The sequence below is a fragment of the Nycticebus coucang genome, chromosome 10 (assembly GCF_027406575.1).
Source record: "Nycticebus coucang isolate mNycCou1 chromosome 10, mNycCou1.pri, whole genome shotgun sequence".
Classification (NCBI taxonomy): domain Eukaryota; kingdom Metazoa; phylum Chordata; class Mammalia; order Primates; family Lorisidae; genus Nycticebus; species Nycticebus coucang.
Genome location: NC_069789.1, coordinates 112,664,185 through 112,677,868, shown reverse-complemented (window position 1 = coordinate 112,677,868; position 13,684 = coordinate 112,664,185). Strand labels below are relative to the sequence as shown.

The window sequence follows — 13,684 nt, the reverse complement described above, 5'->3', positions numbered from 1 at the left end:
TTCTTGCTGCCCCATAACTCACATGGTATAGTGTACAGTGGCTCACACCTGAAATCCTAGCACTTTGGGAGGGGGACATAGGGGCTAACTTTAGGTCAGGAGTTGAAGACCAGCCTGAGTAAGAGCAAAATCAACTCTACTAAAAATAGAAAAGTTCGGGAGGCTGAGGCAAGGGAATCGCTTGAGCCCAGGAGTTGGAGGTTGCTGTGAGCTGTGTGATGCCATGGCACTCTACCGAGGGCCATAAAGTGAGACTCTGTCTCTACAAAAAAAAAAAAAAAATAGAAAAGTTAGCCCGCTAGTGTGGTGGCCAGTGCCAAGGTTGCCATTTGTTCTGGAGCCTCAGGCAGGAGGATCACTTGACCTCAGGAGTTTGAGTTTGCTGTGAGCTAACCTGATGCCACACCATAATACCCTGGGCAATGCAGGAAGACTTTGTCCCCGCCCCCCGATAAAAGAAAGTTTGTGAAATATTATTCAGTTTAATTTCCTCAGAGGTTACTTAAATAGAATCTGGATTACTGTGTGGAAACATTTATTACATAAAAATATGATAAAGGAATTTTATAAAAAAGGATTTTTACAAAATGAGGGAAATGATTTTCAGATTATGATATGATGAAGCAATATATACTATGGTTCATTTTCAAGTCTAAGAAAAAAATCCGGTTTGTATATGATTCTTTTGTGTCATTTTTTCTCTTTCTTGTACTGTGGGTCAGCGTGTAGGTTTAATGTATTTACTTCCTGTGTCACTCTAGTGACAGATGTAGAGTGCTATTTGGAGACAGATTTTGTGACCTGAGCATGCTCATAGGACAAGGGCAGGCAAAAACTAAGTTTTTATGAAAATGCAGTGTATCTTAAAGTGTTTAGTTTAGGGTTAGCTTTGGGAGAGTGCAAGATAGCGAACTGTAATTTCTTCTCTTTTCCTTTTTTTTTTAGAGACAGTTTCATTCTGTCGCCCTCCGTAGAGTGTTGTGAGGTCACAGCTCACAGCAACCTCCAGCTCTTGGGCTTAGGCGATTCTCTTGCCTCAGCCTCCCAAGTAGTTGAGACTACAGGCGCCCGCCACAATGCCCAGCTATTTTTTGTTGCAGTTTGGCCGGGGCTGGGTTCTAACCCGCCACCCTCGGTATATAGAGCTGGGTGCCCTACTCACTGGGCGACAGGCACTGCCGGTGAACTGTAATTTCTTAATGTGGTCCTTCTCTAAGATCAGATGCTTGGAAATCATCCGTATGGATGATAACCAGCATCTGCAGAGGAAAATGAAAACTAATCAGAGGGGAAATCCCCAGACTTCACCTTGACTTTGGGACAAAGAGATAATCTCTATTGCTGAATCCCTATTGCTGAATCCCTAGAGGCCATTGTGCCACCTTCCTCTGACTGGTATTTGAATTCAGAGTAACGCCTTTGAGCAAAGGAAGATGACTTTGTGGTTGTGCCGGAAATAATAGCATCCAATAGATTTGATTTCAACCAAAATTAATTCACAAAAAAGAAATTACATTATAAACGCATTTTCATATAATACTGGGAAGCATAGGCTCCGCCCCCAATCCTGCCCCGCCCACCACAGGCTCCGCCCCAACCCGGCCTCTCAGGCGTGGTCAGGTTCCCCACAAACCCGGAAGCAGCTGGTGTGGAAAAGAGGCGACAGACGCCAGGTGAGTTTACCTTTTTCCGATTAAGTATTCACTTCGCAATCCCCAACCCATTTATCTCCGGGATCAGGGTCGTAGATACCTTAAATCCCCGCGCGACTCCTTCCTCCCTGACTGAATTCACATTCCAGCGAGAGTGGCTTTCCTGTGAGCTGAGTCGCCCTGAGGCCGGTCCTGTCCCGGTCTCCACTCACAGCGCCGGGGAGACACCGCCTTTCGCACCGCGTCCTCCATAGAACCCCTGAGTGACCCCTGTACTCCCTCCGCGCCCCTAAAGTGCTCACGCACAGGGGTGTTCACGCCCTTCCTGGCCCCCGAGGCCGCGCCTGAGTCGCCCGTCGAGGGCAGCGCCGCATCCCGGGTCTTGGAGGAGCCTCGTCCTGTCCCTGGTCCTGGGGTCTGTTGACCCCACCTCTGCCCGAATCCGTCCCCTCAGCCCCACCTCCTCGTTCTCCTTGTCGGGTTCAGCTGCCCAGGACAACCCTCAGTCACCACTTCCTCAAAGTAAAGTCTGGGGAGAGGTAACCAGGGTTTGTAATGTGACACTAAATGTCCTTTCATTTCTAATATTTGTGCGCTCTTCAGTCAGCATGTTATTTTTATTCCTTACTTAGGAATGAACGGAGTATGGGACACGGAGAGCAGGAGAGTAAAGATAGGAAAACTTACAGAGGAAGAGTGAGGGAGCCCCATGAACAGTGCCCACTAGGGGATGTGGGAGGGATTTGCAAGGACGTGTGAGTGTGAAAGCCAAAGGTGTAACGTAGCAGTCCGGCCAATCAAGTCACAAACCCGAATTTAGACCAGTAGCTGAAGTTTATTTGGCATCTGAGTGAAGGCCGGCTGAGATTCAATAGGCCTCAGCCTTGAAGGGCAAGAGTGCTTACCTGTCAAAAGTTTTAGGTAGGGAAAAAAAAGTTTTAGGTAGGGTAGGAGCGGGAGAGTGTTACTTTGGAGTATTAGTAACTGTTGCCATATAAGGTTCCATCTCGCTTCCCGCTGAGACCGTTCTGTTCTTTTAAGGCTTAGGCCCTGCCTCAGAGCCATTGAGAGCCCCAGTACTGACTCTCCCTTCTAGCTGGGTCCCTAAACAAGTTGGTGGTTTCAGTAGAGGTCACTGAACAGCCAAGATGGAGTGCCTTATGCTCAAATTGGAGTGGCCTATGCTTGCTCTGCTTTTGGAATTCTTCTAACCAGCCTGTCAGAGAGCTATATACCAGCAGGGGGAGAAAAGTCCCTGAAGTAATTTCCAGAAACCTGGCTCCCCTGACAGATGAAGGAAAGCAACATGGGGCAACAGCAGCAAATGTAGAAGTGCCTCAGACAGAGAGTCCTGGGTAGGAATGATTGGGAGTCAGGGCAGACAGAGCAGCCTGCTGGTGGGATCCCAGGAGGGGCACCTGGTGACAGGGACACAGGGAAGGAACCAAAGCTGAATAGGAGAGAGAAGAGATGGGGTGTGAGAAGAAAGGGAAAATATAATAAAAGAGAGAGGGAGCAGAGATGGGGAAGAAAGAGGGAGCCACAGGTGACTTTGGGACAGTCAAAATATTAGGGACAAAGAGGTGGAAAAGTGACACCCATTTCCAGAATGGAGCAGAACAGGTCAAAGAAGGAATAGAGGGAAGTAGGGGACAAAGAGCCGGAGAGAGGACAACAGAATGAGGCACAGGAGCCCAGGGGACACACAGAGGAGAAGAGAAAAGCAACAGCAGGAGGGGAGAAGGTGAGGATGAGCGGTTTGTAGAGAATAAGGGAGGGAAACACAGGGAAATGAGCCCAGATTAGTGTTCAAGCGATTGTGACACAGTGTTTCCCTATTTGTCATTTAATAAGTTTAGCATTTGCTACCAATATATAAATGGAATTGAGAATTGCACAATTCCTATCAGTAATTCTGGTACATGAAATAATTCCTGGCCTCTCAGGTTACCCTCCACTTGTAGCCCGGTTTCAGCCAGATGGTGAGAGTTGGCCCATTCAATCGTGGGTCACCCTCTTTCCTTTTCCTGAGATGGGGTAGCGTGTGGGGCAGGATGTGAGTCCTACTTTCACAATCCTTTTGTGAATGAGCACTCAACACAGAATATGTCATGTCTAGTCACTGACGTGTGGGGTACCCCTCATCAACCTGCAGTTCTCCTTCAGACGTCCATACGGGTGTCCATAAGGTAACTTGGCTATCACGCTGTCTACCTGGACATGGGATCAGATCACCTGTGTAGGCCTCATCGCCACAAGGCTGCCCCACACATGTCTGTGCTGTCAAAATTGAGTTAGATTATGGGGCATCCAGCTGGGAGTCCCCCAGGGAAATGGTCAGTGTGGGGAATCACATACACATTAGTGACTAGACAGAAAATATTCTGTGTTCAGTTTGAGTAGTTTTCTCATTTCAAACATTAAAGGGAAGACATTTCCTAGCAACCCACCCTCCCTGTCAGAGGGCCTGGGATCTCTACTCAGTAGTGACAGGGGTCGGTCTGTCTGCTTCTGGGTGTTGCTGGCCCTGAGATTGTGCAGCACTGACAGTCTCCCTCAGAGTTTCAGGGTTGCCTGGCATCCTCCCTGCACGGCTTCATCAATTTTTAGTTTTATTTTCTTTTCAATTTTTATTTTTATTTATTTATTTATTTTATTTTTTTTTTTTATGGAGACAGAGTCTCACTTTATCACCCTCGGTAGAGTGCCATGGCGTCACACAGCTCACAGCAACCTCCAACTCCTGGGCTCAAGCGGTTCTCTTTCCTCAGCCTCCTGAGCAGCCGGGACCACAGGCGCCTGCCACAACGCCCGGCTATTTTTTGGTTGCAGTTTGGCCGGGGCCGGGTTTGAACCCGCCACCCTCGGTATATGGGGCCGGCGCCCCCAAAGGGTACTTTCTCTGCTGTAAGAAACATGTTCTCCTGCGGTCCTCATAACTCAGAGCAGGACGACCCTGTGCTCTGGGGTTCATGGATCTTCTTGTCGTATATTTAACATGGTAACTGCCACATGAGTTGTACTTATGCTAGTTTTGGACCTGGGCCCTAGAGAACCATGTACCACTCACATGTTTCTTGAGCTATCTTGACATAAGGAAACACCGTGGCCCTAAAGCAAAATTTTCTCATACTGTGCACTCACTCTGTTGTCATAGTATATAAGACAACATGCCATTTTACTTTTTTGAGGCAGAGTTTTACTCTTTTGCCCTGGGTAGAGTGTAGTGACATCATCACATCATCATAGCTCACAGAAAACTCACACTCTTGGGCACAAGTTACCCTTTTGCTTCAGCCTCCTGAGTACTTGGGACTTTAGGTGCCTCCCACCATGCCTGGCTAATTTTTCTATTTTTACTAGAGACTGGATCTCACTCTTGCTCAGGCTGGTTTCAAACTCCTGAGCTCTTGCTGCCTCAGCCTCTCAGAGTTCTAGGATTGTAGGTGTGAACTGCTGTGCCTGGATAAGACTTTATATATTAACAAATTGTAGGCTGGTAATTTTAACCAGAAGCAATCTCATGTCACTGCTATTTTTCTGGTGACAAAACCAAGAAAGTTTTACAGTATCCTACATTACCCTATGTTTTAAAAATTGCATTAGCTAATGCAAGTGCAAAGATGACTTAACTTGTGATCAGCCAACAATATGTTGGGTGCATTCCTTTTTTTTTTTTTTTTTTTGCAGTTTTTGGCTGGGGCTGGGTTTGAACCCACCCCTACTCCTTCAGCCACAGGCGCTGCCCCAGTGCATTCTTGTATTAAAGCAAAAAAAAGTACAAGTTTACTTAAAACAGATGGGCAATTAGGTTTTGAAACTTTGCTCAAGACATAGGAGAAAGAAGTGTGCAGGCCGGGGCCCTCCTCCTCAGCTCCCCAGGACCTCTCTGGGCCACATCTGTGTCCTGCTCACTGCCTCTGCTCCAGCCACACGGGCCTCTTCCTTTTCCTGAGGTTGCTCCTGCCTCAGGGTATTTACAAGCGTTGTCTCTCTTTCTAGAAGTCTGTTCCCCTGAGTTACAGGTAACATGCACCCTTCTTTCCTTATGTCTTTGTGCTGGTATCACCTTCTACCAGAGGACTCAGTCCCCTATTCAATATTTCAGGCACCTCTTTACCCACACCACACCAGAAATTGGTCCATCTAACTTTTTCTTTTTTCTTTTTTTTTTGTAGAGACAGAGTCTCACTTTATAGCCCTCGGTAGAGTGCTGTGGCCTCACACAGCTTACAGCAACCTCCAACTCCTGGGCTTAGGCGATTCTCTTGTCTTAGCCTCCCGAGTAGCTGGGACTACAGGCGCCGGCCACAACGCCCGGCTATTTTTTGGTTGCAGTTCAGGCGGGGCTGGGTTTGAACCCTCCACCCTCGGTATATGGGGCCGGCGCCTTACCAACTGAGCCACAGGCGCCGCCCCCATCTAACTTTTTCTAATGGTCCCTCACATTTCCCTGTCTAGATAAAAGTGACAACAAGTATCCAAGGAGAGAACAGCATGAGAAGGAGGGAGGAGTCCTGGCCTTGGCTGTCTGAGTGGAGGTCAAGACTGGTCTTACATTGGAGTGTTGAAGCTTTTCTCAAACACTCCCCTCGCCTCCCCTTGCCATTTACATAGTCCGGTTGGGAACCACCTTCAGTAATGGTTCCAGTCACCAGGTGTGTCCAGTCCATGTCCAGCACTAAAGACAAAGGGTCTGTGTCCTCCACGGCTGAGGGCTGAGCTGAGCCTGTGATCACAGAGCAGTAAGGGCCTGTGCTCTGCCTAGGGTTTGGGGCTGTGCCCTGGAGGGGAGCTCAGTGCAGCCCAGCTCCCCAGTACTACAGCAAGAGTAGAGAAGTCACCAGAACAGGGGTGAGTCTGATGAAAGGGTCAGATAATCACTAATTCATCATCCTGTAGGAGCGTATTGTCCCTGCATCCCCCTGGTGTTGTGGACGGGAGAGAACCATCTTCTTAAGTGGGAAGTCTTGACTCTCCTTGGGATCCTGTCACTAAAGGCAGTGTGTTGATTCTCCGTTGAACACCATATTTTTTTATGATCAGGATTTTTAACCCTCGTGTTGGATGAGGAAGAAACCCAGATTGGGGGAAGAGGAAAGAAGAGGAATCTGTCATGGCTGTTGCTCAGGTACCGTGATACTCTCAGTGGATTATTCTGTGTCTTTTTTTTTTGGTTTTTGGCCGGGGCTGGGTTTGAACCCGCCACCTCCAGCATATGGGACTGGCGCCCTACTCCTTGAGCCACAGGCGCCACCCGATTATTCTGTGTCTTTATCCTTCCTCAGAACTGGGCATTGGACTTGCTGATCTTCTCTGACTCTGAGCCCTTCTGAGTGACATTTTTGTTCCCACTCCCCCATGCCTTCCTTCAGTTCTTTTTCTTTCTTTTTTTTTCTGTAGACACAGAGTCTCACTTTATCACCCTCAGTAGAGTACACAGCTCACAGCAACCTCCAACTCCTGGGCTTAAGCGATTCTCCTGCCTCAGCCTCCCAAGTAGCTAGGACTACAGGTGTCCGCCACAACCCCACGCTATTATTTTGTTGCAGTTCGGCCAGGGCCGGGTTTGAACCTGCTACTCTCCGTATGTGGGGCTGGCACCCTACTCACTGAGCCCTTCCCACACCCCCCTGCCTTCCTTCAGGTCTTCTTATCTCTACTTTAATTCTAACTCTCTGAGACCCAGTGACATGACCTAGTGAAGAGGCTCCATTGGACACAGTCCTGGGAAGGGCTTCACCCCCAGCCCTAGGGTAGAGAGGGGATTTGGCCCTGTGGCAGCAGTGCTGTTGGGCAGGAGGGACTATTCAGGGGCCACATTAGGGTGCACTGCCAGCTGTCTGTAGTCATGGGGTAACATGGTACCTTCTGGGAAAAGGCATCCTCAGGGTCATCTTTTCTGACTTATTTTCTACTATATTTTGAGCTATAGGACTGAATCACTGTGTTTCTCATGTCTAATTGTTTATGACCGGGAATAGAATGGACAGATAGAGAGACATCAGTGATACAGAGTGTTTTATTCCATCATCTGTTTTAAAATATGGAGTCATGATAAATGTCTGGATTCAGTAGGTTGGTTCAGTCATTCTCAGTGTTTCTACCCCACAGAGGCTGTGCTGTTCTTGTAGGGACTTTATATTTCCTCTCACACACAGGATCTCTGTTACCCAGAGAGAAGTGCAGTGGCCCCATCACAACTCGCTGCACCTTCCAATTCCTCTGCTCAAGTCATCCTCCCATCCCAGCCTTCCACATGGCTGAGAGTGCAGGTGCACATCCCTGTACCTGGCTGCTTTTTACTGTATATACAAAGGAGGTTCCCTAAATGTTGCCAAAGCTGGACTTGAACTTCTGGCTTCAAATAATCCTCCCACAACAACCCCTCTACGTTCTTGGGTTTACTAACATGAGGCACATGCATGGCTAGAGAAAATTCTTCAGTGATTATTTCATTGTATATTCTATCACGCAGCTTTTGGGTCATATGTTTAGAGATAATACAAGTGGTAATATGTTGGTGGCATCTACCATGCCAGTTTCTTTTCTTGCTTTGAAAAATTATGTCTCTGACCTGGCAAGGTGGCTCACACCTGTAATCCTAGCACTCTGGGAGGCTGAGGCAGATGGATTACTTGAGTTTATGAGTTTGAGACCAGCCTGAGCAAAAGCTTGACCCCATCGCTACTAAAAATAGAAAAACTGAGGGAAGAGGATCGCTTGAGCCCAAAAGTTGGAGGTTACTGTGAGCTATGATGCCACAGCCCTCTACTCAGGGCAACAGGTTGAGACTTTGTCTAAAAACAATAGAATAAAATAAAAAAATAAAAACTATGTCTCTGTTCCATCAACTTACATCCTACATAATCCTCAGTAGTATCCACTGATACACTATTTAAGATCACATGTTGGCAGATCATATATGTCATAATATATTCATATCATTTGACAAGCTGCCTGTTTTTTTGTTCTTTTCAAAATTATTTTACTGTTCCTTCAACTTACATAGCACATATGGTTCATATGCACAGATCTCCTGTGTTCATGGATTATATCCTCTGTGGATAAGGGGGTACTAACCGATTCTGTATCCAGCATTGAAAACTAAGGCACGGTTTCATGCATTTGTGAGTGCTGATATCCACGTGAGATCCACAGAGAGGTGAGGGGGCTGTGCTCTGGCTGGGTTTTCATCTGTGCCCTGAGGGGAGTTCAGTCCAGCCCAGATCTTCCTGCTACAGTGTGGAAGTGGGCTTCACTGAAAGAGGAGGAGGTTCTGAAGAAGGGGTGAGAAGCCTTTCCTATGGAACTTATTATCCTTGAAGCCCCCTGGCTCAGTGGGCAGCAGAGGACTGTTGTTGCAAAGAGAACCCTGTTATTTCAGTGTATCTGTGTGTACATGTGTGAGTGTGTACGAGTGATGTGTGTGAATATGGGCATGGGTCATCAAAGGCACGTCATCATTTTACATAAATTTTATGTTTTTTGACCATTGGAATTTTCTCTTGAATGTTTTCCATGGACTTTTAGTTATTTTACATATTTATGGGGTTGTGTTGTTAAGGAGGTCCTATGTGTGTTTTGTTTTGTTTTGTTTTTTTGAGACAGAGGCTCACTATGTCACCTTTGGTAGAGTGCCATGGAGTCAAAGCTCACAGCGACCTCAAACTCTTGGGCTCAACTCATTCTCTTGCCTCATCCTCCGGAGTAGCTGGGACTACAGACACTCATCACAACGCCTGGCTAATTTTAGAGATGGGTTCTCCTCTAGCTCAGGCTGGTCTCAAAATGTGAGCTCAGGCCATCCACCTGCCTCAGCCTCCAAAACTGCTGGAATTACAGGCATAAGCCACTGCACCTGGCCCTGTATAGACAACATTCTAAGAGTAGAATTCAAGGCATTCTCTTGGGATTCTGTCCTTGCTTCAGGCTCAATACAAATACTGATCAAAGCTTGGTAAAAATAAGCTGGTTGGATAACCGTGGGTAATTTTCTCTACTAAATTCAACAGGCCACAGGAGTTTTCAGAGCTCTCACTCACTGGTTTCTGCCAGTTCTCCATAGCCCCTTCTACTAGCCTTATAGTCTTGCTGATACTTCTTTCATACCTGGCCCCCAAATGGCCCATAACCCTACTGCCTGCCCTCCTTAAAGCCTGCACCCCAGTCTGTGGGGATGATCTTGTCATAGAGACCAGTTCCACTCATGTACCGCACAGAATTTTCCGCATATGCTCTTGAATATTATTCCACAAAGCAGAGTCCAGGTGCTGGTCTTTTCATTTTATTCAAACCTGTAACACTTTTCTTTATGTCACTGCTTTGCCTGAAGAGTTCATAAAATTTTCAGGTGTGTACAAAGAAATTTTTCCAACAACGTTCAGTCTTTCTTTTCATTAATTTTTTTTGTGTGTGTTTGTGAGACATACTCTCACTCTTTTGTCCTGGGTAGAGTGGCGTGATGTCATAGCTCACACCAACCTCAACCCCCTGGGCTCAAGTTCTCCTATTGCATCAGCCTCCCGAGTCACTGGGACTATAGGTGTCTGCCACCATGCCCCGCCAGTTCTTCTATTTTTAGTAGAGATGACTCTCCCTGTTGCTCAGGCTGGTCTCAAACCCATGAGCTCAAGGTATCTCCCTGCCTTGGCTGCCCAGAGTGCTAGGATTACATACATGAGGTACCACACCGGGCCCTGATAAAGTTTTTCTTGTGTAGGTTTTTGTAGCCTCCACTGTTATCCTGGGAGTGCTGGTCCTGGTCCTGGCTCAGCTCCATGTAGGAGGTTTCTGCCCTCCACCCTCAGGAGGCCACTCAGCACAGTGCAGGGAGGTGGACAGGCACTGGATAACCCCCTCCTCTATCATGTTAATGAGCTGACATCAATAACACTGCTCATATAAGGAGCATAGGTGTGTGTATGTGCATATCATGACCTTTTATGTAGTTGCATGTTCTCACCCTTGAACTTGTTTCAATTTTTCTAAATGAGATACTTTTCTGTCAGTTTACCTCTGAGGCTCGTCTGCTTCTTAAGGGTTTGAACCAGTAGGTCCCATGCTAATACCAGGTCATCTGGGGTCAGGGTTTACTCGGCTCTTTTTAGTCCAGTGATCCCAGGGAAGTTTTTTCTTACAGTGTCTGAGACACAGTTCTCTCCTCAGTAAGATGGGAAGATATCTTTCTCTTATGGGCTGTTGTTAGTATAACAGGTAATCCAACTATTCACAATCATCCTTATCACATGGGAACTGTTCAATAGCTTCTTTTGTGTGTGTGTGTGTGTTTTTTTTGGCCAGGGCTGGGTTTGAACCTGCCACCTCCGGCATATGGTACCTGCGCCCTACTCCTTGAGCAACTGGCGCCACCCTGTTCTATAGCTTCTGACATGGCGCCTGCTGTCATCGTACCACTTTTTAGATTCTGATCTTTCTGTGAGTCACTGTGGACATAGTGATCCTCAAGATAACAGTCATTTTCTAGTTTGGAGGGACACTGAATTTTCTAGTTTGGTATGTCAAAGAGATCTAATACCTCTATAGGGAACAGATATAAGCCTGTTAATGTCATACTTGTTTCTCTTGTAATGTCCACAACAGCAAGATCCACACTAATTTAGAGAATGTCATAACTGCTCAAAGAAAATTAGAGTCCAGCACATAGCAAGCTGAAAAGTATATTAATGTGGATCTTTCAAGATACGTGTTTCAATCACATCAATTTTTTCATTGCTTCTGGTTTTCTGTGAAGAGGGGATTTCTTTCCATCCCTCTTTGGTGAAACATGTTTCTCATTTCAGGGGCGCTTGACATTCAGGGATGTGGCCATAGAGTTCTCTCAGGAGGAGTGGCAGTGCCTGGACCCTGCTCAGAGGGCTTTGTACAGGGCCGTGATGTTGGAGAACTACAGGAACCTGGTCTCCCTCGGTGAGCACATCATGGCTCTAAACTGTAGACTTTTTAGAAAAATGTCTAGTTCCCTATTTTCTACACAGGACCTTTGATTCAGTACGTCCTGACAGCTTGATGTTTGCATAGCACAGTTTCATACACATTCCAAAGGCAGCCCTATATGGATAAATACATTTTTTCTTGATACATTTGTAATGCCCTCTGTCTTACTTAACCATAGGGCTTGGATTTTGGCAAAGCTGCAGCACTTCTTGATTCCTTGTTTTTACAAGCAGGACTCTTGCTTCCTGACCTGACTGTTCTCTCCATGTTGGAGGAAGGGAATGAGCCCTGGACTGTGGAGACTGAAGTGAAAACACCAAGAAATTCAAACTGGGAGGAAGTGATCAGAGCTGTCCACTCAGGTAAGAGCTCAGGTAGGCACAGTGGAAGCTGCACTGTTAAACAATGTGTGGAAAAGGCTGCCAGTTGGGGGTTCTGTGGATGAGCAAAAGGTTAAATCCTGTGAGCTCTAAGAAAAAAATCTTTGTTTCTACTTACCACTCTGTTCTTTGAATGTGGAATAGTCAATTACTTGACCCTGCAGTGGTACTGCAGCTCAAACCGAGATAAAGGCAAATTATTTGATTGCATGATGACTCCTCTGTGAACTTTTTGTCCCCTGTCTATGTAGGACACAGAGAAGGCCATTTCCAAGGATCTCTTTCTCTTGTGGTCTGTCCTTCTGTATTTGATTCCATCTAGTGCTCAGTTCTCTGTCTATACAGGTCAGACGAGATGCCCCCATAAACCAGACGCATTGACCTCTTTAGGTGCCTTCCCATTTCCTATACTTGGAAGAATTAATCAGTACATGAGAAATAATTATTGTTCTTTCTTTGCTTCTGGGCCAGGGTACAACACAGAGTTGTCTCCAGCCCTTTCTGCCTTTTCAGGTCAGTTGAAGATAAGAACAAACCAAAGTGTTCATCATCTTCTCACCTGTCATTCAACACAGGGTAGAGTGCTGTGGTGTCACAGCTCACAGCAACCTCTAACTCTTGGGCTTAAGAGATTCTCTTGCCTTAGCCGCCCAAGTAGCTGGGACTACAGGTGCCTGCCACAATGCCAGGCTATTTTTAGGCTGCAGCCGTCATTGTTGTTTGGCAGGCCTGGGCTGGATTCTAACTCGCCAGGTCAGGTGTATATGGCTGGTGCCTTAGCCGCTTGAGCCACAGGCACCAAACCTTCATGTTGGTTTTTATAGTGTTTGTACCATTGTTACATCCCCAGCAACAGGGCTCAAGTATTTCATTTCTCACCTTTCACCAGGACTTCTTATTCTGGGGTGAATTTTCTTTTTATTTTATTTTTTTGAGACAGAGCCTCAAGCTGTCACCCTGAGTAGAATGCTTTGGCATCCCAGCTCACAGCAGCCTCCAAGTCCTGGGCTTAAGCAATTCTCCTGCCTCCACCTCCCAAGTAGGTGGGACGCAGGTGCCCACCACAATGCCTGGCTATTTTTTGGTTCCAGCCAATCGTTGTTTGGCGGGCCTGGGCTGGATTTGAACCCGCCATCTCAGGTGTATGTGGCTGATGCCTTAGCCACTTGAGCCACAGGTGCTGAGCCTTGGGGTGAATTTTTTTGTGTTATTGTTGAAGATAAACATCTAGTAGGTATGTTTACCTTATTTTCTGTGTATTGGTGTTTATCCAGGAAGTTATTGTTCCGTACAATCTCATAAAGATTTTCACCTATCATTATTTTTTGCTCTTGTATTTACATTAGGAATCCATTTTAAGTAAACTATTTTTTTCTTGAGACAGAGTCTCACCTTGTCACCCTCAGTAGAGTGCTGTGGCATCATAGCTCAGAGCAACCTCCAACTCTTTGGCTCAAGTGATTTCTTTTGCCTCCTCCTCCCAAGTAGCTGGGACTGCAGGTGCCTGCCACAGTGCCCACGAATTTTTAAAGAAGGAATCAAGGTCGTGCTCAGGCTGGTCTCCAACCTCTGAGCTCAGGCATTCCACTCACCTCATCCTCCCAGAGTTCTGGATTACAGGCATGAGCCACCGGGTCTGGCCCCCATTAACTAAAGTTTTGATGTCATGTACGGTAAGGGTCCACCTTCCTTTTT

General features: G+C 46.6%; 1 protein-coding gene across 4 annotated transcripts in view; it reads left to right on the top strand.

The window, feature by feature from the left end:
- The first annotated feature begins 1,626 nt into the window (after positions 1-1,626).
- LOC128595745 (zinc finger protein 845-like) overlaps positions 1,627-13,684 on the top strand; it is a 27,422-nt gene continuing 15,364 nt past the window's right edge. For 3 of the 4 annotated variants that reach the window (XR_008382978.1, XM_053604646.1, XM_053604643.1), the window contains exons 1-4: positions 1,627-1,673; positions 6,699-6,783; positions 11,456-11,582; positions 11,843-11,971. Coding sequence is in view for 3 of the 4 variants with exons in the window: in XM_053604646.1 (XP_053460621.1) it covers positions 6,769-6,783; positions 11,456-11,582; positions 11,843-11,971 (271 nt within the window). In the remaining variant the exon portion in view is untranslated. Of the gene's footprint in view, positions 1,674-6,698; positions 6,784-8,529; positions 8,818-11,455; positions 11,583-11,842; positions 11,972-13,684 lie in introns of those variants that run through there. The other variant, XM_053604645.1, reaches the window with a different exon arrangement.